The sequence below is a fragment of the Topomyia yanbarensis genome, chromosome 2, assembly GCF_030247195.1.
Source record: "Topomyia yanbarensis strain Yona2022 chromosome 2, ASM3024719v1, whole genome shotgun sequence".
In the NCBI taxonomy this organism is placed as follows: Eukaryota; Metazoa; Arthropoda; class Insecta; order Diptera; family Culicidae; genus Topomyia; species Topomyia yanbarensis.
The window spans coordinates 468,060,287-468,086,505 of record NC_080671.1 but is presented as its reverse complement, the minus strand read 5'-3'; the positions used below and the strand labels follow the sequence as shown (position 1 = coordinate 468,086,505).

The following is a 26,219-nucleotide window of genomic DNA, read 5'->3' as shown; positions in this document are numbered from 1 at the left end:
GAACGAACGCGCCTCCAGTTTTCCACAGCCTCCTTGGCGAGCACTTCTACTTCTTCTAGTGATTCGCTGATCACTAGTCGCGTCGTCCGCAAAACCGACAATATTCACGCCCCTGGGGAAGCTCCGTCGTCCATAGTATTCCAGAGGGTCGGACCGAGTATGGAATCCTGTGGAACGCCCGCTGTTTCACTCCAACAACTTCACTCGAGAACTCTCAATCTGTGCAAAGAATCGGCGATTGCAGACCAACTAGCGCTGTTGAGGGCATTTTGACATCCAGCGTAACCACCCCGCAGTAACGGTTTCCTCTTTTCTTTTGTCTCTGCGCAGCCTGCATAGCTTCCCCCCGTATACTCTGTCAAGCTCTTCGCGGACTGTGTGCAACTTGGAAATCGGACGGTGCGCTAAAGGATGTTCAGGGAGCTTGTCTGACTTCGACAAAACAGCACCAGCTTTTGCCGCTTCCAGGTGTCGGGGATGTTACCATCGTGGATACACTACATACGTGGCGGTCCTAAACATGTCCGGATTCGTTAGGATTGCTGTTTCCAGAGACACATTGGGCTGACCGTCTGATTCCGGTGCCTTCTTGATTCTCAAATCTTTTTCCAACGCTATTAGCTCCTCGTTGGTTAGTTGAGTGAGTTTCTTCTTCGTAGTCATCCTGAGCCCCTAACGACATTGCAAGCCAAGCTCTCGGTTAATGCCATGGAAATAACGCTTCTACGATGCCTCTCATCCTCTCCAGCTCCTATTTAATGGTACTGCCGGTTCTCTTATCTTCGCCATTCAAACCCTATAGGTGGTGCCTCCCGAATTTGAATTGGTGGTGCAATAAAGTTCCTCTAGGCTCCTCGTACTGCGGTTCGTACCACCTTATATGCTAATCTTATAGCTGCTCTTTCAGCGTCGCCAAGGCTCTCTGCATTCTCCTCCAGGTTCCGCTGGAAACGTGCATGTAGATCAGCAATAGTCGGATTCCTCCAGAGGGTTGGACAGACAGATGATTCACTCAAACCTCAACGTTCCGACGAAAGCTCTCCTGTCGAAATTGGTTATTTTTCAGTTCCACTCGTTTGATTGAGTCACATGCACTTCTACCTTTATTGCTTCCAATAATGTTCTGGATCGCTTGGTGGTCTGTGGATGCACTCGTTGCACATTTTCCATTTCAAAGCTATTGCCAGCCCGGGGTTGCAGAAGGTAACATTAATAACTAATTGCCGATCTTCCCAGCACTAGGTGATACTATCGTTGGCAACATCTACGTTCAGCTTTCCTCCTTGGGTTGACGAAGCGGCTGCCCAATTCTACTGCCCACAAGCGTTGAAAATCGCCGGCTGTGACCACTGGTCTCCAGTCGGTAAGCCCTTCTGTCAGCCTATCGAGCATTTCTGTGAATTGATCAATCGTCAATCGCGGAGGTGCGTAACAGCTACAGAAGAAGACTCCATTAATTATAGCGATAACAAAGTCTTCATCCGTGCGATAAACAACTTCTTTGCATCATCCAAATTGCCGCTGATATTGCGTTATCTGATATCCAATTTCCATTGCTGACCGGGATACGGCATGGCTCCGAGAATATAGCTACATCACACTTGGACTACTGTGTGAAGGCCGGACATCTTGGATCTGCTATAACGTGATTGTTTCCTTCTTCGTTTACACAGACATTTCGGAGACTGTCAAGTCTTTTGGCTTATGGCCTTCTTCCCCGCATCCTCTGCATAATTTGCTCATGTCAGGTCCACTGCAGTTTCTAGCAAAATGCCCGAACTCTTGATACTTGCAGCGCACTACCGGTTGCTGAGAGAAACTCAGTGGACATACCAACCAGCCTACCTTGATCTTCCCGGTTTGTTCTGCTTTGTTTGCTGCATCGACTGGAAGCCTAACCGAAGACGCTTGCTTCGCTTTCTCATACGGATCGTCATTTGCACTTGTCCAAACTTGCACTGCTCTTTCAGAGGTTCCTTTAGCTCTTTTTCCAAGGATACTTCATACAGATCCTTGCGCTAGATGGTTGCCTCCGGGCATAAGGTTCTCATTTGCACCGCGTTACCCGACTGATATTATTACCATCTGCGACTCCTTGAGTGCCGAGTTTATTTGCGTTGTGAGCTATACCTTGTCGTACGAGTCATCGTTAGCATTGACCGTGAGTGCTTCACCTTTGTTTCGTGTCTTAAAGAGCTTTTACTTTTCGGTCCTATACTTGTTGTTCGCCTTCCGTTTTGTGCTGCCGACAATTTCCCAACGAGTTTTTTACCCACGTTTGTGGCTGCTTCGTTTGCTATAGCTGCTATAGTTATGGGTATAGCTGACGACGTACCGCATTTATTCTTCAAACGCCGGTCCCGGAACAGACGCTGTTTAGAACCGCTCGCATCGTGAATATACCAGGGTATACCAGGAAAAATCTCCATAATAAACTGCATACGACCCCAAAACATTAGTCACATCGGCTTTTAGACCATACCTCTCCAGTACTGGTGGAACGAGAAATAAATAAATATATTTATGAACGGATAGAAACGTTTCAGTTTCATGTGGAACCTGCCAATTTCCCAGACCATGCGAAATTCTTTCAGAGCAGAGCGTTATGTCTAACACCTCCTCTTTCCCAACTTTCGCAAAAGTTGATCGGTTTCCCACATTCAGAATATGGAGATTTGTACTAGTTATGTACATTTATGTTATGTACAGTCGGAGCTGCCCCAAATGATGTGATGAGCATTTGCATCACTGCCCATAATGAGCAGAAGCCCATTTCTATCATAATATGATACAACGCTTTTGAAATCATCAGATGGAGATGACTCGTTATGCGGAAGATATGCTGAACAATATATGAAAAAATTTCTTGCATATAATGCATAAATGCAATAATTGACAAGTTTTGTTTTGGCTGAATATGATATTTTCTTCAAGTTATTAGTTTTTTAACTTTCGTAGTTATAAAATTGAATATTTTTAAATCACTAATAACTCGGAAACGATTCAATATATGGAAAAAAATTAAATAAAAAAAGTTGTGCGTTCAAAAGAGCTTACCGAAAAAAATTACAAAAATGTTGATATATAACTTCTGAAATCTGCAAGTTTTGGAAACAAATTGGATTTTTTAAAGTTGAATGATTTTTTTTGCATGTTATTTTTTTTAAATATCAAGAATGTTAAAAAGGTTGTGTAAAAATTTGGGAGTGGATCTCAAAATACTTTGCGAGATATTACAATTACAAACTTAAATTAGTTATAATTGAAATATCCCGTAAAATACTTTGAGTTCTATTCTGAAATTTTCACATAATCTTCTCGATAATTATAAATTATTTGAAAAGGCTTAAATTTTTTTTTTGGCTCAACCTTGCAAAAATATTTGTTTCTTACATTTGCAGAACAAAAACAAGTACTGTAAAAAAATTCCGGTGAGATCATGCGAAAACGCAACTTTTATTATTTAATTCTTTTTCCACAACTCTAATAGTTTCTGAGTTATCAGTGATTAAAAAATGTTCAATTTTATAAAATTTATTAAATTTACAAAAATATTTTATAAAGTTCAAAAACTCATTACTTGAAAAAATATCATATTCAGCCAAAGTAAGAAACTCGTGCGAGTTATTATATTATATTAAGAAGATTGTGTTAAAATTTCATAATGGAACTCGAAGAATTTTACGAGATATTTCATTTATAACAGCCTTTTTTTATTTCGTTTATTTGATACGGCTTATAGCGGTAGCTTAACGGAGCTGTGGATCTTTTATGTGTTTACAATACGCAAAAAATAAAAATAAAAAACAAATATTATTGTTTGTCCGTTGGATCTCGTGCGCGCAACTTTTTATTGAGAGCGGAGACCTTTCGCGGCTCGCCTACTGCGTCATCGCGATCAGAATGAAATAACAAGATTATAACAGAACACATTTTTGTTATAAATTAGATCTCCTTAGTAGTTAAAATAACAGAAATTTATAACAAGTAACAATGCGAGTTATAGTTTTGAAATATTCCTGTTATGTGTTTCTGATCGGGATGGGGACCGTTTAATTCTCTCCTATCCTCCACATCAAGGTCATCATCGTTAAAAGTGCCTTGGTGCTCGCGACCAGATGTTCTTTCCTGCTTCTTGCACTTACGGGTGACCAATGTAAATCCGTCTTCATTCTTATTATCTTCATCACCGATGTTACTTACAGTTGTTTCAGGGTTGCTGGAGGCTGCTTTGGCAGTTGTCAATATGGACTGAACAGCTGCCACAAATTTGGCAACCGTTTGTGGTTCAGGTATTGGTATTGACAATTCTTTTTTGGGTTGGTTTGCCGTGGATGCGTTGGCAATCGGTAGAGATGCATTCTCCTCTGTATCTTCCGCGCAAGGTTGTCCGTGGTGCGCGGTCTGATTACAATACTTGCACGTAGGAGTTTGCCCCTCATGGGTGCATAACGTAGTTTGATTGATAGTAGCTTCGTGGATTTTGAGTTTTATAGTCAAGTGGGAGGAGATAGGTCTTTCGATCCGCATCGTCACCACAAGAACACCGTTAGGTGTACCCGGGAAGAAATTTCTCCACGTATCACGTGTAACGGATTCTACTTCTCCGTATTGCGACATGTATTTTGCGATTAGATCAGGAGGGGTACGTGGTGATAGGTCATGTAATTTTACATCTACATAGTCTTTTTCTATATACACGGGAATCTTAATTCCAACTCTATCACTTTATCCACGTGCTTCAAGTTGTTCTGCAAAACGAAACGTTCGGCTTGTGCTAACGTGTTAAATGATATGAGCACTACATTGCGAAGATGATGATACTGTAGATACATAACCTCCTTGAGCTTTAGCTGCATCTTCACCTTCAGCAGGTATTCCACTTCACGAAAACTCAATCTTATTGAACAGAATTTAAAGTCAACGACCGCTGTGTTAGGTCGGAGCAGAGATTTTTCGTCAACTTTACTCATGATGGCAAGAATAAATTAAAAGTTTCCTTTGTTCTCGAGACAATGCACACTAGATCGAGAGGTTGCTAGTTGTTGTTCACTTGGTTCGATTGTACGTCTGACTTGGCCGGAAGTAGAAAGTAGACTGATGTATAACAGGCTTATCACTGGGCGTTTAGTGTAAAATTGACTTGTTTTAAGTTTTTAATTGTAATATCTCGCAAAATGTTTAGATATCAACTCCTAAATTTTTACACAACCTTTTTAACACGATTCTTAATATTTAAAGAAAATAAAAAGTAAAAAAAGGCCCAAGTTAAAAAAATTGTTTCTGATAATTACAAATTTCTTAAGTTAAACAAAAAAATTCTCGTGATTTTTTTTCGGTAAGCTCATTTAAAAACGTACCTTTTTGTATTTAATATTTTGTCCATATATCGAATCATTTCCGGATTATCAGTGATTGAAAAATGTTCAATTTTATAAACTTCAAAAGATCAAAAACTAGAAAAAATACCGTATTCAGCCAAAACAAAAAATAGGTGTCAATTATTTTCAGCTAAAGAACGTAAGAAAAAAAATTGGAAGGAATTTTTGTCTATGTTACGGGCAGTCAGTGTAACTGTGATTGTACAGATATTGCAAGTTGTGAGCTGCGATATGAGATACGCGTCAATAGCCTTATTTGCAAGAATGCAAGCACGAGGTATATCACGTGGGCTAGTCATGCCTATCCTGTTGTAAGCAATTAATGCAGTGTTAAGTAATTTTGCAACATAGAAGATTCCTTTATGGAAGTACGGAAGTATGGTTCTTGAACCAATGCTGTAGAAGCTTTACCTTTCTGCATAAGTCGAGATAGATTCATAGTTGCATAGTTGCAAATACTTTTTCGACAAAAATTTATTTGAGAAGGCAATTAAAAATTTAATATCTTGTGTATGAGGTAACTAGAATAGCGAAAGTTCTAAACTACTGCATATTTGATATCAACTATATTTATACCAACCTAATTTTCGCTTCGAAACAAGATCAGACTCGAGCGGGCATGGCGGAATTTGTACATTTAATGTCATGTACGCAGCTCACCTGGGTTCGAATCCCAACCCCGCACACAGGAATAGAGATTTGTTATAGGAAAATTCCTAACCTGAATGAAGAAGCTAATGACCTTAAGGTTAAAATGTCTATAATCGAAACAAAAATATGATCAGACTTGTAAGGGTTAAACAATTAAATGGTTTGATTAGAAGTCATGAGGTTGTCTTCAAATTTCGCCAATTTGAAATCAATTTTTTTGATTTATTGAATTTCCAATCTTCGAAAGCGCTGGATTAGTATCGAAAGTAATTATTGAAAGAAAAAACCCTGCTTAGGGTTGCCACATCGGTTTTTGGAGGCGAATTCCGTGTCTTCGTTCAGGTAAATCCGAATTCGCCCGGAAGAATCCATTGGATTATTTTGCAATTTTGCGTTGCCCTTTTCTTTATCAGGAATCTTCCACCACCCAGTCCTCATCATCCTGCAGGCCCTGTTTGTTAAGAAGGGCCCCTCTTGGCGTTGACAAATATTATTTTAAAAGTGCCATTTGGGTTTACTTTACCCCATTGAACCTTCGCTTCAATGGATTAAAGTTCCTCACAAAGATTCTCGAAAGAAACTGAAGTGTGATTTCACACCCCGTGTTTGTTTACTGAGAAGCAGAGCAAAGATCGCTCGGGTTGTTATCCTGCACAGCGAGAGTGGCTGGTGCTTTTGGATTCTTTGTGAATATCCGAGCAAGCGAAGTACTACAGCCAACTAAATCAACAAAACTGTTAACAAATGCAAAAACATACAATTAAATGTGAACGGCACAGAAAGGTGGAGTCCTTTACAAAAACATGACACTCTACGGTGAATGTGAAGAAAATAAGATATTTTTCCTCCTAGTGCTACGAGCTACATAAGAAATAAAACAGCTCAGCAAAAGTCTGCTGGTCAAAGTACCACTAGAGGCGGTAAATCTACCTCTGTTTGAGAGCTCAATTGGTCAAATGAATCATCAAAAACTCTTGATATCCCAAAAGAATTCGAAATTAATCCCAAAATTTAAATTTAAAATTTAATATATTTGGTTTGCCGTTCATTGTTACAAAATCTATAAAAAATCATATTACGAGATACGAGATGAAACCGAAACATTTTTGTAAAGGTGTCATACTCAGATGACGTAGCTTTTTCGGCGATTTTCGACTTCCAATTCCCCCTTGAAAAGAAGCCAGGGATGGAAAAAAATACATTTTACAATTCTTTCAAATATCAACATTTTCATTATAACAGCAAATTGCGTGACGAGTATAGTGTCTTCTACTCGCGTGGTCTAAAATTAAGCACTTTTTTGGGAATAAATTGTAAAGCATCTACTCAAAGGATTCAGAATTTTTTTTATTTTGAAGATACATGTTTTGACTTTTCAATTTTACTTTTGAAGACGAAAAGAAAAATCTCTCGCGACCTTGAACTTCATTGATGACATCGATTTTGAAACTGCATGGGTCCCGCTTAAGTAAAGTTTTGGCAAATTGGGTTATCTGCAATCAGAAAAATCATATTTTTATAATCATAGTCACGTTGACTATGTTTAGACCAGAGGGATTTCTTTTATTTTATAATTTGCAAACTTTTCTTTTGCTGATTTCTCTTAACTCGCTATAATTTCAACGTGGCAAACATTTGAAATTGCTTCTATGAAGTGTAAAGATGTGGAATAATGCGTATTTTTCATCAAATTTTCTTTCGGCTGCGGAGTAATGAACAAAACAAGCTTGTTTATAAAAATCCCTTTAGCCCTTTTTAAGAATTAATATTGAATTATAAACTTAAAACAAGGCAATTTTACACTAAACGCCCAGTAATAAATCTGTTATAAAAATATCTCGTAACATACTTCAAGTTCCATTCTAAAATTTTCAAATAATCTTCTTTATATACTTATGATATAAAAAAATGTTCTCAGGGCGGCTTAAAAAAAATTGTTTTGCTTCTAACACTTGGATACCACCAAAAAAGTTTTGAATTTGCAGAATGCGAGTCATTCCACGTCAGATTTACAACTACAATTTTAGTTCCCTCTCGGTTTTTAGCATTCTTTAGCTAAAAGTTATTGACACGAATTTTAAACTTTGGCTGAATTTGATATGTTTTCAAGTTACGAGTTTTGGAACTTTATAAAATATTTAATTAAATTTCAAAAATTTAATAAAATTGAACATTTTTTTAATCCTTGATAACTTAGAAACTATTAGATTAGTGGAAAAAAGCATTAAATACTGAAAGCTGCCTTTTCGCGTGATCTCATCGGATTTTTTTTTAATATTTATTTTTTATGTTATTTATGTATTCTGCAAATGTTAGAAGCTTGTTTTTTTTTGGTTTTTCAAATAATTTATAATTATATTGAGAAGATTGTGTGATAATTTCAGAATGGAACTCGAAGTATTTTACGAGATATTTCAATTATAGCAGACCTATCACTGGGCGTTTAGTGTAAAATTACCTTGTTTTAAGTTTACAATTGCAATATCTCGCAAAGTATTTTGATATCCACTCCCAAATTTTTATACAACCTTTTTAACATGATTCTTAATATTGGTTAATAGAAATCAGGAATCAGTCGAAACGCACCCAAGTAATAAGAAAGGATTTGTGCCCTTCAAGTGCAAAGACTGGTTTTTACCAGTCGTCCTGGTGAGAAATTTTGGTGTTTCAAATTCATTCAAATTTGACTTATTGTTTAATTTTTTACCTTTCTCCTATTTTCTTACTCATCTTCTAGTTTTTAGCTTTCCGTTTTTCCTAGTTTTATTTATTCCCATTGTTCATTTAATATAATTTTATTTATTTTTTATACTTTTTTTAAGATTATTTTCGTTATTGTTATTTCTTCATGTTTTCCATTTAACCTATTTTGAAAGTACTTTTTCTGTTGACCATCTTCATATACGTTGATTTTTTTTATTTCCCTAAAAAATATTTGATTTATCTTTTCTTGACACTATGCGCACTTTTTCTTAACTTTACATTTAGTTCGTTGTTTGAATTTATTTCAAATTTCATTTCTAGTGCATTTTATATTCTTTAAATAATATCCATTTTATTCATTTTTTTCGTGTTAATTTCTCCATTTTTGTTGCCTTTTTCTACTATGTTTTCCATTTTGTTTGTTTGCTCGGTTTTTGTTCAATACTTCCAATTTTCTTTACTTTTTCGTCTTTTCACCATTTCAATTTTCCAGTTTTTCGAAATTTTCTGGTTCGTTCATTTTTTTTTAATTTCTCTATGGTTATTTTATTCTTGTCTTTTATATATACTCCTCTAGTTTTATGTACTCTTAACGTTTTATTTATTTTTTCTATTGCTTTAAATATGTCTTGTTTTCAATGTTAAATAAATTTTATTATTCTTGATTTATCGAGTTTTTCAGTTTTATGCATTTTTTATATTAATGTTTGTATTCTTTTTAGTAGTTTTTTTCATTTTCATTGTTTCTTAAAATTTGTTCTATTTTCTTATCGATTTTTCATTATTTTCACCATTTGTTCAGTAATGTTCGACTTTTTTAATTTTCGCAATATGTTTTTCTAATTTCCTGTTTTCTTTTATCAATTTTGTATAGGTTTTGTTTTGGGTTTTCTCGATTAAACATTTTTTGACAATTGATATTAATTTGTTTATTTGGTTGATTTTGTTGTTTTTAGCACTTTTGTACATTCTCTTAATATTTAGTTTGCCTATTGTTTTTTATCTTTTGCCGTTGGTCGCCGTTAAGATATTTTTAATTTTTGTAATCACTACATTTTTAATCTTGCCATTTCCTTACTTTTATAAATACTATTGACAAAAATGGCGCTTTTCAAAGTCACCAAAACTGTAGAAGAGGTATTAAAAACTCCCAAAGTATAAAAAACGTTTTTTTTTCTTCATTGGCACTGCAAACAACTGGAGCAAAAAACTGGTACATAAACATAAAACTTTAGTGTGCTATACATAATATCAGTGAACTCCAATGGATTTCAAACATAGACTTTTTTGTACTCAGGCAATAGACAGTGGTGGGGGCCCGTACATTGGACCCCCCGGGCCCGTATTTTCTCTCCGCGGCCCTGGTCATATATCTAAATTGTATGATTATATGATACAAATATCAGATCGAGTCGGCATGCATGGGCTGTGACACCTAGCCTCGTGTTGGGTCTGCCAACTCGGATAAGGCTGACGTATTTATTCTTCAATCGCCGGTGCTGGAACAGACTCTGTTTGGAATCGCTCTTAGCGTGGATATACCAGGGTATACCAGAAAGCATCTCCACAGTAAACGGAATACGACTCCAATACATGAGTCAGATCAGCTTTTAGACCATACTCATCCAGTATTGATGCGACTATTTCGCTCACAATTTGTGTCGACAAAAACGATGCAAGTAGCAAGTGAATCACGTATCTGTCAATAGAGTAAAGTATTAGTGATAGTGGCATAAAAGGGTAAGTCCTTCATTTGAGGTTACTTAGTTATCAAGCATGTCACTAGAGACTCAACAACCCAAATTTATTGTTTTAGTTTGAAGTTTGGGTAAAATTGTCTAGCATGTTAATCTAAATTTAAAATATCCACAGATTTTTCTCTTTGCTGCGATTTTCCGGAATAATGAAAATCGTAAAACTGTGATAAGTAAACTTAATCGTCAATAAATTCATGAGCTAGTTGAAGTTAATTTCAATCAGCGAAATAGTTGGTTATGAAACCAAAGCCACTATTTGGGTAGTGTAGTTTTATTATTAGACAATTTTAATTAAACACAATATTATATATATTTTTAGCGCCGTTTTTTAATTGTTTTCGTCAAGAGATACAGATTCACAATACATGTTTAATCAACACACTTCTCAGAAAACACCTTTCGCCTCCATTAAAATCATGAAGAGCGTGAGCGCTTAATTATTTTAAATTTCCAATATTCTCGTAATTTCATTCAATTATACATTGCTATGTAGCGTTCCAAACACTTGTCCGGCAGTGCGTAGATACTTTTTTTATTACGTTCCAAATCGTGCTGCGCATTTCGCAAGAACAACAACCCAACCTCTATCAAAAGTGTACTACACTAAATATTTGCTCAGTCAACAGTCTTAAGTATCACTATGTAAGCTCAAGAGTTGCACCAATCTAACACACCAACACAACGTTTCCTGTTTCTTACAGCAAACTTCAAGCACGGTCTTACACTGTCACCGACGGACCCGACGGCGCAACAGTTATCGCAGCTGAAGGGCTCATCAAACATAAATATCTTTACTGATAACGGCAATACCTCATCGCTTGGTGGTGCTGGTGATTCAAGCAGTCAAGTAAACAACGTGAGTCTTTATCGCACTGATTTCGGTACCTTTTTTCATTGAGTTTAATTTTTTTCCCTTGGTAGGACGTATTGGCCATGTTGCAGCACAATTTGGTGGACAAAAGCCAACAGCTAACGATAACACCTGCGTTAAGCAACAGTGGCGGCAGTGGAGATGTGATGGTGAAACCAAAGAGGAAAGTTCGTCCTATTCCGGATCTGATTCCGTTGCACAGTATTGGTCGGCTTCATTTAAGTGGAGAGATTGGGAAGACGTACCACCTAAACCCGGAGGTTACCATCAAGAGCCGAGTGATGGTGCCGACGGACAGTGATAACAACAACACCGTAGATGCTGGTACGTCTACAAAGTCACCCTTTATCATCGATGATGAGAGTCCGATCAATCTAACCGCCGATCAGAATGGCGATAAGAGTCTACAGCATCAATGTATTTTCTGTCAAATCATGGTCAGGACTACGGACGACTTGGCGCTGCATCTGCGAACTTTTCACAGCGAGGAATTGTTTGCGTTACTACTGCAGAAGAAGCCTGAAGATAGTGGCCAGCCGGAAATGCAGGTCTACACGGCGGAAAGCTTGACGATTGATATTTGGAAGAGGCTGTTGGAAAACAATAAAGCGATTTTGGACGAGCAAGAGGCACGTGAAAATGAAAGTGATATGCAGTCGGGACAGTTCTCAAACGATGAGGATGATGCAGAAACCGTTGAATCGGCCATTAGTAAAAATGATACTTATTGCGGAATTGAGACCGCTCCGGGTTATGGAGAAGTTACGAAAAAGATCGTCATAGAAGAAAACACCAACCAGTCGTGCATCATGAAGAAAGTTTTCAAATGTCCGCACTGTTCGTTCTGGGCTTCCACAGCATCCCGGTTTCATGTACATATTGTGGGTCATCTTAACAAGAAACCGTTCGAGTGTTCACTCTGCTCGTACCGTTCCAACTGGCGATGGGACATCACTAAGCACATCCGCTTGAAGACGATCCGTGATCCGAGCCATAAAACCGCAGGTGTGCTGATGAACGATGAAACCGGCCGGCGGAACTACACCAAGTACAACCGCTACATTACGCTGATGAAGGTCACCGACAACAACTACAAGGAAAGTTCGTCCAGCTCGAAATCGTTGATCGACACGAGCCAGGCCGATTATCTTGCAATGTGTAAATCCGGCGAAAGTCCGACCAGTTTGAACAGTCTGGCCAAAATGTACTCCAGCGAGGAGCTAGCCCAGGCGTTCAATTTGGCCAACATGAACCAAATGGTTCGCTTCGAACCGGAGATGCTACAGTCCCTGATGGGAATGCCGAAAGGCTTGCCAGCCGAAGACGCTAAGCAGTCGCCGCAGAAGGTGACATTCAAGTGTAGAAAGTGCAATTTCAAGTGAGTATGATGATATGTGCGGAGCGATTGTACGGGTTTTGTACTTTCGTACAACGAAGAATTGAAAACTCAAATTATTTTATAGGTGTAAAACTGTCATAATAACAATACATCTTTCCGCAGGAACCCCTTCCGTGAGCTGGTACTGCTGCACGTGAAATCGACGCATCTGAACGTGGATAAGTCCACCAGTGAGGCGGAAATCGATCTGCTGACGTGCGAGGAATCGGAATCCGGAGAACCGGTGGAAAATGCTACGGCAAACAGTACGCTTACTGCACCCTCTCCGCTAAGAACACCTTCCTCGCCACTATCGGTGGTCAGCCCACGAAACGATAGCGGTAACATCGGCAACCTGACCGGTGCCTCCACCTCCAGTGCTACCACTACCACACCCAGTGCGGCTTCCGGTGGTTCGACCGGGGGCTTCCACAGTAACAATTATACTACTAACGCTACATTTATTGGTGTCGGATTAAACTATTCTCAAACTGTAGCTAATGACAATCGGTTGGGAACTACCTATACTATCAGTAATACTATCCCTAGTGTCGTGTTTGGTGGTGAGGTGGATAGAACGATACATACTGCTACTAGTGCGACTACCAAAACTACTACTACCATTTGCGCTAGTTCGGCATCGGCCAGTACTAGCACTAGCAATACTACTACTACTCCTCACACTGCTAGTACTACTTCCACTACCACTACTACTACAACGGGTGGCAAGGGCGCGTCCAACACGTGGCGTCCGAGTGCCCCCTATCGGTGCGGTCATTGTCATCAGGTGTCCAATTGGAAGCATGTCATCCAGGTATTTCTTTGTTCAAAATTTTTAACTGCCTAAACAACACCGTGAGTTGTGTTTTGTGCGAGTGAATTTGTGACGTTCTGCATAGAATTTAGTGAATCACAGTAGTGACAGTTTTTCTTTTAGTGTGCTCATGCAACCATTGGGCAAAGATCGTGAATAACCCCTAACACAGGCGACTCTTGACAGCATTTTAGACTCGTTTCGAAATTTCAAGTGCGAATCTATGATTTGAAGATGCTGCAGATCAGATATTAGATATCACTGCAATTATTTCGATTCAAACATTTTGTGATAAAGCAATCGTGATTTACGTTGATTATATACTCAACGTGTATTATTATTGAAAAATATTTTTACTAGGAAAAGTTAACTACGATGAATTCTTAGTGATCAGTAGGAACAAAGTATTAACCCCGCAATTGATATGTACACTAAGAATCGGTTGCGCAGATTGTCAAAACCAAAATGTAGTTAAACAAATAATTATTTTTTTGGTTTTTGACTTAAGTGCCAATACCTTATTTAACCCTCCGGAAGTCGCGCTTATGGCCCACTGAATGAGCAGCCGCTGGAATTCTAAGACGATTTCGCTAGATTTGCAGAGCAGCCTAGCGCGACTGCCGAAAGCTTAAGACTGTTTGGTGGCATCCAAAGGTAAAATCAGTTCGAAATGTTAAGTTGACACATTCTTTCGTGACGTTACAACGATTTGACGATTCTTCATTCCATTAATATGTTATAACTTTATCAAATGAATGCCTACATCAAAACTTATTACAAATTCGGAAAGTGGACAAAATTTCACTATAGATTCAATAAACATAAACTAAATATACTGAAAGAGGATTGTTTAATGACCGATAATGTAACGTGACGTTACAACGCGTCACAAATTAGAACTGTCAACGTATTTCTATAAAAGTCAAAATATCTGCTCTATAAGATCTTTTATCAAGAAAAAATCTTCTATGATGTATTTATAAATAGCATACGAATAACTAGGTGTCATTAAATATATTTTTTATCGTTTTGTTTCATAATAAGCATCTTTTAACTTTCGTGACGTTACAACGCTCCTTTTTCAGAAAAGTGATGTCTCATTGCGTTGTAACGTCACGAAACTCTTCAACTTTTCTATAACTCTGTAAGTTACGCTGGTGTTATTGTTTTGAGTAAAATTTTAAATATTTATCACATTCAGCCGTTTTAATGATAATTTACTCGAATAACAATATGGGGTTGTCGAAAAATCACGCAACAGGTCATTTTTTTATTGTATCAGAAATAATTGATCAAACCAAGAATTTGTTTTCATATCTATTGTAGGTAGATTTGAACCATTTGACACATTTCTTTATTTGACAGGGCTCAATATAGTGATTTAAAGGAGTCAGAATAGCAGCTTTTATCACATATTTCACAAACAAAAATAAACTGGCAATTTAGCTTTATTTAATTTGGTAAGGAATCAGTTGCCCGATCCGAGTTTATAGTATGATATTTGTATTGTTGGGCTTAAGCAAGTGGATATATACGACAAAGCGAGCACAAATTAAGCGCCAGACAATCGACAGTGCTAAGTACACTGAAATATTGTATATATTATAGTTGCAACGATTCAGAGAAAAGGAACACGTCACATCGTCGTGATGTTACGAAAGAAAATGTGTTACATCCAATCGTCAATTCGACGGGTTTTTAAATGTCTGCAGACACCAATAAACACTTCCTCGTCTATCTTTTTTGTGCTCATCTGAATTTATGAATATCACGCTAGTATAATTTCCTGTTTACGAAACAACTTGAAAGCGTTTCAATAAACCATACGAAGTACAATTTGACACTATATCTGATAAATCATTCAAGCGTCTGATAAAAGCTAAATTAGGTGACGTTACAACGCAAAGTGTATCCTGTTCTAACTTTAGTTCCACACATCCAATAAAAGAAACTGCGGGCTTTTTAGAAAAGTATTTTTGAATACAAAGAGAATCAGGAATATAAATTTGAACAAAATTTCAGTTTTTTAATAAGATTAAAAAATAGGCATTTTTTGTGACGTTACAACGCAGAAACAACCAAAACTTCTATTAGTTCAAAAAGTATTAGTGGTCAAACCAAGAAAAAAATATTTCTAGTTTTGTTGTTCTACAATCAATAACGAACAAATTCCTTTAAACAGATAAAAATTTCAATCATAGTTTCATGAAATAGAACTTTTCTTAGAAGTCAATAATTCAGGAGCCATTTTCCATTTCCCAACTTATTTTTCTATATATTTTTCAACTATTTGTCGAAATGTCAATAGTTGGATTACATAACTTTTCAATGGTTTAAACACTACCGAATCGAAGAAAAAATATTGTGATACCAAAATAAGACAAAACAAAAACCTCTTTCTGGTGTACAAGTTCGCGGAATGTGTCAGTTAAGCGAACGCAATTACGTGAAAAAATGGATAAATGAATTAAATGTGTTGGGTGGCAGCTGCGGTTGTGTGTGTGTGATCTCGCTTTAGAGGCAGGGTACGTTCACTGTCGCCAATGCGATAATCATGTGTTCTTTCTGGGACGTTATCATATCCCAGAGATAGCATAAGGATTTATGTATCAGGTCGGAGTCCCAAGGGTTGCAGGTTCGAATCTTGCCTCTGGGGAAATATTTTTTTCACATAATTGCTTTCGATAAACTCACCATTACGATCTGTTTTCTTCGTTGGATGTCACCAAAAGAATGTGCCAAGACATCGCGCTTTGTGCTGCTGGGCGGAAAATTAACTGTATTAGAACAAATCTAAATCTATTTCGAAAGTGGAACTGATTTCCAAAGGCAGTATAATATTGCAAAATTGGTAAATTTTTATCATTAAGGCAAATATATTGGATCGAATTCGTAGTAATGTCTCGGAAAGCGCTTTAATTTAAAAATGCATTTACACAATTAAAAGGTAGCGCATGTTATTTCAAAATCCAGAAACCTTTGTGAGCCTTGTGAATTCATGCGATGCGAAGATTTTACTCTGCTCTTAGTCACCCACTGCGAACCTCTTTCGCTTAGTATGTTATTCATGGTCATGAGCATTGGGTTCGCACTACTTTGTAAGAAACAGTTAACAAATGCCGCGCAGTGAACGAATTTTCGAAATTTTTCCCGAGAAGTGCGCGCATTAGCGGATATCAAATCAGTCAAATTTCGAACATAGAAAATGCCTTTGAAATTCAGTGATTTTTACAAACACCAAATTAATACCTTACTATGTTTTCCTGTTTTTTTTTTTATATTTTTAGACTTTTTATGCGCTGTGCATTCATACGAGTCTGTAAACTTAAAAAATAATGGTAACTAAATGTATACACACTACATATTATCAACGAAACTTCAAAGTCACAAATTATAAATTTAAATTTAGCGAGAGTTTAGTTAGAGCTGTATCGTCAGGCCAGTAGAGTTTAGGAACTTTGTCCTCGGTATTTTTGTCGTTTGTTACAACTTCGTCGATGTTGTTACATTCTTCTACGGAAGAGCTCTGTGAATTACAAGCAAAACAAGAGGGATTACTGTATAGCACGTTGGCTAGGTATGTCCTAATCTAATGTAAGTTGACCTTTATCTTCGTCTTGTTTATAGATTCTAGCCGTTGCAGTTTTTGTATCTTCGCATTTTGAGCATTTTCGTGCATTAACGAGCCGAAAGAGTTTCGAGTATCTTTTACAAATAAACCATATTGACACTGACTTGCTGGGAGAAGGCCCTGCTGCTTGTGACCCCTTTTTTATTTTTTTAATGCATTTCGTAAAGTTTTCTTACTGTTACGTTTGATCGACCGTGAAGTGGTTAGGAGAAGAATATCATTAGTGAAAATAAGAATCTTAATATTGGCTGGGAGTTTTTATTTTTTTTAGAATTCATGACTATTAAGAAAAGGTACAATTCTAAAGAAATCTTGTAACTTTACTTCTAACACACAAAAGAGGCGTTCCAATTCACATACATTTACATTTAATTAATCCCTTGTTCATCTAGACTAATTTCTACATCAATCTTTTTTTTCATATATCAGAAGATTTGAATCCTATTATAAGACAAAAATATGTCGTTACGTTGATTGCGTTAAATGTAATTTTCATTTTTTCTAAGTGTGTCAGGAGCTGATGCTCGGAAGGGATCCTGAGCGTCCGGTCCCCCTCCGAAATATTCAATTTGTAGAGAAATTTTAAATGGATATCATTCTATTAAACAGTAACTAATGCGTTTACACAATACATTTTGTCTATTTTTAATTTTTCATTTTCAAACCAAGCTTTTTACTAGATTTATTTCTGGATCCGCCCTTGGTGTAGGCACTAAGTACTGATCTCTACTACTCCATTTTCGAGGCACTTACTCGAAGAAATGGTTGACAACGACTTTGAATTATCTGTGGCCTAGAAAACTGTTGAAAATAGATGCATATTTCCGCGTACGCGCCAACTGTATATTTATTTATTCATTTCATCTTGGCGACAAGCGCCTTGTTTGACAATATTGTACCTCCAGGTTATATCGAAGACTTTCGAAATGTCAAACAAGTCAGTAATTTGTTTGTTTTCATAAGCTTGCTTTAGATTTCCTATGAAAAATGAGAGATATTCATCCATAGATCTCTCTATTTGGACAGCAGAAAGCCTACCAGATGCTATTCTTTCCAAAATTTTGTCTGGACAGAAGTTTGAAGAGATAGGGCGGTTGCATCAGTTTGTTGATTTTCTACCAGGTTTTGGAATAAGTACAACTATAACCTCACCCCGAATTTCTGGGTACTCTCCTGTTGTCCAGATTAAAATATGTTAGGCCAAAAGTGTATATTTTGCGTGATGCGGGAGGTGTATGATCATGTGATAATTTATGTTGTCTGGTCCAGAACTTTCGCCTTTTCCCAAATCGATTGCTTTTATACGTTCGTGCGTGCATGGTGAAAATGGTATTGTATTCCTCGGTAGGGTTGAATCGGAATCTTCTTCCTTTCTGGTCGGTTTTGTGGCTTAAAAACACTGAACCATAAGCAGAATTTGCTGAAACTTTTGCAAAGTGATCGGCTCTAGTTTTGGCAACAATAGAGAGATCGTTGGTAGTACCGTTTGGAGTATTTACTACGCGCGTTTTGGACCAACTCACAGTGGTTCTTTTCGCCAACAATTATGTACGTTCGCGTTCTCTATTTATAGTACAATCGAAGTTATTAGCCGTTGTTTGTGAATGGCCCCTTAAGAGCTTTTCTTTTCAATATAACTCCTTAAGTATCGAAGATAAAGCTTCAGCAAGTTCCAGTAAATTGTTCGTCTTATCAAGATACATATCTCTCCAAAAGAGATCTTTGGTCTATTTCATGTGACTTGGAAGTTATTTGATATTTTTTGGGAAAATTAGCAAAAGTTTTAAAAGTAATAACTTTTGAACGGACAAAAACGAGCAGCCAACTCTAACTGCAATTAAAAATGCTACATAAACACTATAAAACTCAATAAAGTTCACTTATCTCTCGTTGTCTCCAATAGAGTTATAGATAATTCGAAAAAACTATTTTTTTTTTCAAAACATCCCCAATATCCTCGAAAATACTCGAGATAAGAAAAAATATGCGTTAATAAAAATTGTGTATTTTGACGATTGAAAGAATTTCGTACAATATATGAAACCCGTAGGAATAATAATCGAAAAGTTTAAAAAAAATTGAGGGACATCAAAATGTAACGAGATATACCTTCTTAAGCATTAAAAGAAGAGACTTTATGTATTCAGCAAAGATATTCGTGAAAGTAATTTCCATAACTTTTCCAAAGACGTTAGCTCATTTGTTTCAGCAGATTTTTTTTTGAAAAATCTCACTTATAGGAGGATTAATCACGAAAATCATAGCAGAAAATGACATTTGCTATTTTTATAATTAATCCGAAAACATTATTAGCGTAAACTCAACCGTTTCCACGTTAACAACCAATCACCATTTAAAGCACTTTATTCTTCAAAAATTGCCAAATTACTTTTAAAATACACGAGATAAGTCATAGTTGTAATATAGAAAGTTTTGGTAATTCAAACCTTCTTACGCTTTTTTTTGTTATTCATACCTTTTTACGCAACATGCTGAACCTGTCAGAATGATATTTAAAAATTAGTACTGAATTGGTTTTAAAGAGATCATCCATAAACAATCAGCAATAATGATAAAGATAATAAAGATAAAGATTATGTCTTCGTCAAAGTTGTTCGCAAAAGCTTGCTCTACAACTTTGCTGGAGACATAATTTTAATATATGCACTTGCAAGAAAATTGGTGAATATATCTCAAATTTAGGTGGATTAATAATTAAAATAACAACACCATATAAAAGGGCTTGTAATGTCTACAAACTCCTCCGAAGACGTCAATAACCCACACTCAACGATTTATGCGCAATTTTGTTAAAAGATCGCACAATTTTGGTAAAAAAAACACTATGCAACTGTGGCTTCCACGAAGGGCTCTAAGTCTACCCTACATCACGCCAATTGGAGTTTCTGAATGGCATGATTAGGTAAAATAAGGACAAGACTATTTTTTAGGTGTTGTGAACCTCCTCGGACTACTTATTTCTCAACGACTCTATATTTTTCGGAATGGAAGCATCAGCGGCCTTCAATATGGTTGTCGATATGAAAGCAATGTTTGTTACGGTGGGAAGCTCTTGATCAGTACTGTTCTCAAACAATGCCCATTGTACTGCGTTTGTGCACCAACCCACTCTTCTCTTATATTCCGAATATGTGGTGATGATAAGTGATGATCGCTACCGTACAAATACTGTAATACTTCCCATTGAAATCTGCAGCTTTGGATCATTTAACCAAAGAGAGATCAATTCCAGTTGTGTTCAAAGAACTAGAACATAAGTGATTCTCTGTTCCATCATTTAGACTTCATTCGGTTCCTATGGTTGGCACGGAAGTAAAAGGAAACAATGGTGATTTTGATTGGGTGCATAATATTAATGGTAACAGCTTGTAAGTGGGTACTTAAATGGAATTCCTCGTGTGCGAGTGTAGCCGTTTTTACGGCTAGGGCAACAGTAGCCCTGAAACTTTTGTAAACAGGGCCTCTTTTATCGTAGCAGCAAACATAGTCTCTCAAATTGGGGCTATGCGATGCTTTTCTTGTAAGGTGGTTTTTGTGAGATAGATTGTTGTCACAGTTTTTAAAGTACTGTTACGCAATAAGGAACTATTCATAAATTATGTAACGCAAAAGTTTTCCAAAATGAACTCCCCCTCCCTCCATGTAACAAATTGTCACAAATTTCTGAACCCCCCTCCTCTATTACGTAACAAATCCTAAAAAAAAGTTTTCTTCGGTAAAAACATGTTACGTAACGATCTAGCTTACTCCCACTCCCCCATATGTCACAAACATGTCACAAATTGTCGTATCCCATCCTCCCTAAAAGCATTCCTGAGAATCCGAACCCCTCCCCCCCGAAATTTTTCAACTTGTTGAGAAATTTTAAATTAGTTTCTGCTTTAAATTCGTTCTAAACTCAAAATCATGCCACACCAGATTTGACCACCAAGACTGATTTTAATTAAATGAGGTTATTGCATATTACGTGTTGTACAATGAACATTTCAAAATCGAAATTTCGGACCGCCTCCGATTTTTTTTTCTGGATCCGCCCCTGGTTTATACAGTTTCATAGCTACAGCTTCCAGAGAAGAAGTTTAGATTCCCGGAAGAAACGACCAGATTCAAGTATTTCCGTGGATCGCCAATAGCCGAATGTACCAAGGGCCCCCCTAAGGTGCTGATCAGGGTCAACTATTTGCACATACAAGTCTCCCATCAGTTAACCCAGTGGAACTCGACTGGACAATATGCGAACCTCAATGTAGTGAAAATGCGACGATCGGATTCGCTGGCCATTACGGAGTTCGAGACCAGAAGAATTTGGTTATGCAAGAACTTTTTCGAAGGTACTTCACGTTGGAGTAGTCTGGTCTAGCTATCATGGTGCTACCAGAACCGGCAGAAGATGGACATCTCAGCACTAGTATCGATGAAGTCCAAGGTGGTCTATCCTTGAAATGAAACTGGTAGCTGCAGTACTCGTCACGAGATTGGCTGTTGCTGTGAAAGCAACAAAGGTCATCCAAATGATGACACCTCTACTAGTTCAGCACCTCACTTCTCAGCATCGTCCGTTCAATTTCGTAGGGTTTGACTATGCCGGTCCAGTTATCGCCAGGATCGGAACACCTTCAAAGCAGAGATGTGTTTGTCTATTTACATGAATAACTACCAGAGGAATCCATATGGAATTACAAGAGAGGTTCACCATTGGAGTACCTGCGGACCCTACACGATGGCGGAATGTATACATTCCTCGCCGTACTAGCCGAAGCTGAAGATGTAGTGAACTCTCACATATGTGTCACAAGAATTACCAGAAGTGGAAACCCCAACGCCGAGCCACTTCTTGCACGATCTTCTTGCTAAAGATCGCGAAGAGATAAAGAGCTTATTATACATCGAAAGGTGTGTATCGTTGTATAGACGCCAATTTTGCCATTATGGAGTTTTGCAGTGTAGAGAGTATTCGCAAATTTATGTTACTGTAAATTATTAACTTATTTTAAAGCTTGCGTTAGAAAAAAGAGACCCGATTTTCCATGCAATTATAATGACACCTGGCGGAGGATCCACCGGTGAATGGTCAGTAAATATAAGTAGACAACATAGGCGAAGACGAAGAAGTCCGTCATGGTAGCGCACTTTGTGTCAGCCGGATACAGCTGAGCACCCATATACAAGATCCTGGCGCAGCTGGAGAAAGGCGAGCACGAGCCGGGTTCCGTCCATCCGACGCGTGACTGGAAACAGCAGCAAGCGCTGCAGCAGAAGACGGAAGGTAAAGTGGCGAAAGCTTTCCGTGTCTTGAGAGTCGAAAGGTCGGTGCGACCGGCCAGATGCTCAAAAATTTTTTTGACGGCATGGACATCGTCATGAGGAAACGGAAGCATAAGCGGTCACCCAAAAGAAGTGCCTGAAAGTGTTAGTCAAAGATGTCCTGACGTTCGACGGCAATGACTGGAAGGGTACCGGCTCTTTGACGTCCGTTAGGAAGGATGTGAGAAGCAACGTTAAGTACATCTCTCACCCGAAGTTCCCAAAGAAGTGTCTGACAACCAGTAGGAAGGTGGTGATAAAGCCGAAATTAATCCTAGTCGTCCCCAAGAACTCCATTGCCAACATCTGTCTTTTTGACGGCTAAGGTAAAAGCTACACAGCTCAAAAAAAATATCAATTTTATCGTTGACGTAATTGCAAGCATGACAGAATTTAACAAACCATAATTCACGAAATGACGAAATATAACCGCGCTCAGTTTAATTTTACATGAAACCTATAAATTACATGCGCAGTGACATACAATTACACTTACTGCCATTCAGAACAAACGCTATATTTGGATACAATGGTGATTCATACATGCGAGCCTGTATGCGATGGTGATTTTCATTTACAAAGGTTTTTCACGAAGTTTATTCTAGCTTATATCAGAGAAGAGAAGTGCCACGTCGAACAAAAAAAATCACGAAAGTTCTCACAAAAGCGAATCGGATTTGTTGCTGGTTTTCCTTGCTTTGATTTGAGAGTGCACCCGTATGACGTTTCAACTAGTATAACTTTTGAGACTGGCTCGTATAAATCGTTGCAGGCGGTAAGGTCGAGCTTATATGTCTGTTCTCTGTGTTTATATCCTACAGGAGGTTTTTTATGGTTTTCATGCAAGTTGCATTGCGTGCAAGTGTTAGCGATTTAAATAACTTTGGAATGAATTGGGTTGTAATCCAGTTAAAAAGAGCCCAACCAGCGTACTAGTAAACTCTCAGTTTAATTAGCAAGAAAGCTGAACCGCAAAGAAAAAGGAAATTTCGAAAATATCAGTGTTTTCTTTGGCACTGAAAGCCCCTTCAAGTTGTTCAAATAGAAATCGTACTCTTCTGATTCTTCCTTTCAATAGACACAAATATTTGTATTATTCTGGGAATTCCACACATCATCCCATCATATTTAGCACATTCATATAGATTGTACAAATCACAGGGCGTAGGTGGAATTAGTCAGATTATTTGGAATGTTTTATGTAGAGCACCTGTTTGTAGTTAGTGCAGAATTTAATTATTATGCTAACACTAACGAAACGGAACTATTTGAATTATTTTTCACCATTCTGTTCCTCTTTGCAGAGACACTGCCGTTTAAAGCATAACGGAAACGTACTAATCGAGATGGTCAACGCCACGAAACCATCGCAAAACGTAACTGATACACGCAATTTGAAGAAAGTGAGAAAGCCATTTCAATCATTCGACTCAGTTTCACAGGATATCCCCGTACAGCCGGTCACGCTGCACCCGATAGCAATCGTCCCCGAGGTCAGCCTCATCGTCCAGGAGGTGCCGATCATTCAACCGCCGCCTTTGATATTCTCCACCGCCGCCGCCAACAACAACGACTTCATCAGCAGCACCGTCACCGTCACACCAGCATCAACGCCTACTCCAACCGTACCCCTGACATTCATCAATCTGACGGAAGAGTCTTCCCTGGAACCGCCGCCGCAAAACCTTCCAACGCCGATGCAAACCGACAGTGCTCCAACCAGTGATGCCCCGGACGAGCACGAAGAACCAACACCGCCACCAGCACCCCGAACGAAACGGTACCAGTGTGAAGCATGTCCCTATGTGACCAACAGCAGAACCCAGTTTGCCTATCACAAATCGTTCCACAAACCACGTGGCGATCCATACAAATGCAATATTTGCTCTTACAACGTTACCAAGAAACATCTGTTAATTCAGCACCAAAAAACGCATTCAGATAAAAATGTGTCTACGGTAGCCACCACCAGTGCTATCAATTCAGTGGGTAATGGTGAACTCTCGCTCGTGATGGGGAACAAAACAAAGTCCAGTGGGCTAACTCCAGCAGAAATTCTAGATCTCACGAACTTGATGAGAGCCGAAGTTAGTATAACACCTACCCGCAACAGAACCAACGACAGGAAGAAGCTAGATACAAAGAGAAAGACTGTCTTCTACTGTACCAATTGTCCAGCGCGATACTTGGACGAAAGTGAGATTGTGATACATCAGAACAGACATACGCTAAAAGAAAAGTATCAATGCGATCTTTGCTCATTCTCCACATGCGACGAGTCCACCATATCAACCCACAGGAACGTCCATTCAATGAACTACGACAATGGAACTGCGGAACTGCGAAAGCTTCACAGCGAAAGCGATCGCCATCCACAACCCAATATGATCCAAGTAGGCGAACAAGAAAAGGCATGGGTCGTCGAAAAAGACTACAACGCAATCAAATCTACGCCTGCTGCGGAAACAGAACCAATAAAAACTCGTCCCCGTAGATCAACCCGAGCAAAAAAGAGTACGACCAGTGAACCGCCCGTAACCGAAATCACCAAGGAACCTAAAAAGTATAGTTGTGAACACTGCGATTACACCGATCGCTCCGAGAATTCCTTCAAAGAACACATGCAAAAACATTTCGCCGACATACTGTTTCCAAAAGCGAAAAAGTTCATGAAACTATGCGAACCGGGTGAATCATTAAAATTGATTGCTACCGCCGGTAACAATCCAGAAGACACATTTGAGCTGACTTATGATACGGACGATTCCGTGCCCAGTGATGACAGTACCGATAAGATAATCATTGAAATCTAGACAAGATAACGCAATACTTGAATGCACTTTTGTACAATTTTTTCTGACATTTTCCAGCACACCAGTATAGGAACAACATAAAAACACACACACACATCTTCGAAAGTGAAAGAATTGACCAGTGCACAGACGACACCTGACCTAGCCTTAAGATATCTTAGCGATAGTTTCCATAATAAGTCAAAGAGTGAAGGTTCTTCGTAGTTTGCCATTCAACCAAAATTGGAACAATGAGAAAATCTCAAACAAGTACAAATTGCAAAAAAATTACTTTTTAAATTGTTAGATATTTAAGCTGTCTAGGCAACCCAACAAACAGTTCATTTGCTTCCCAACGATCGCACGTCTCCACGTGCATTTTACCTTAAGTTACACCAACACAAGTTAGACACAGACAATGGGCTTTAAAGGGTGAATTGTAATGATTTTAATGTGTATAGTTTCTAGGCCTACCTTGATTGAATAGCTTTTAGTGTTAGCTCTTCCTGCACGCACTCGCAGTTAAAGTAGATCGCTTTAGCAAAACGCATACGATGCGCTTCGATAGATGGCTTGAGAAGAATGATGATGATTAGTATTATTGGGTTAGTAGCGTTTGTTAGTGCCGTATTAGGAAGGAAAATCGCGACAAATTCCATTCTATTACCAGTAACTGTTAGGACCATACAATCGGAGCCAAAGTGTATAATCAATCAAAATTATTTAACTATTTAGAAGCTCTAGAATAGGAGGAACTTTTCGTGTCATATTTTGAAAGAAAAATATTAAAGAAAGGCAGTACACTTTCATTGTCAGTTGTAATGTATGTGTAAATATAAAATTAGATGTATCATTTGTTGTTGAATTTGATTTATAGGAATATGGCGTTTAATAAAGAACATGGTTATTTATATAA

The 26,219-nt window shown here is 38.0% G+C and overlaps 1 protein-coding gene across 5 annotated transcripts in view; it reads left to right on the top strand.

The window, feature by feature from the left end:
- Positions 1-26,219, top strand: part of LOC131686168 (uncharacterized) — a 90,778-nt gene extending 64,559 nt beyond the window's left edge. For all 5 annotated transcript variants that reach the window (XM_058970369.1, XM_058970371.1, XM_058970370.1 and 2 more), the window contains 4 exons: positions 11,194-11,348; positions 11,414-12,741; positions 12,865-13,555; positions 23,816-26,219. In XM_058970369.1, coding sequence (XP_058826352.1) covers positions 11,194-11,348; positions 11,414-12,741; positions 12,865-13,555; positions 23,816-25,324 — 3,683 coding nt within the window. In that variant the 3' untranslated portion in view covers positions 25,325-26,219. The remainder of the gene's footprint in view (positions 1-11,193; positions 11,349-11,413; positions 12,742-12,864; positions 13,556-23,815) is intronic.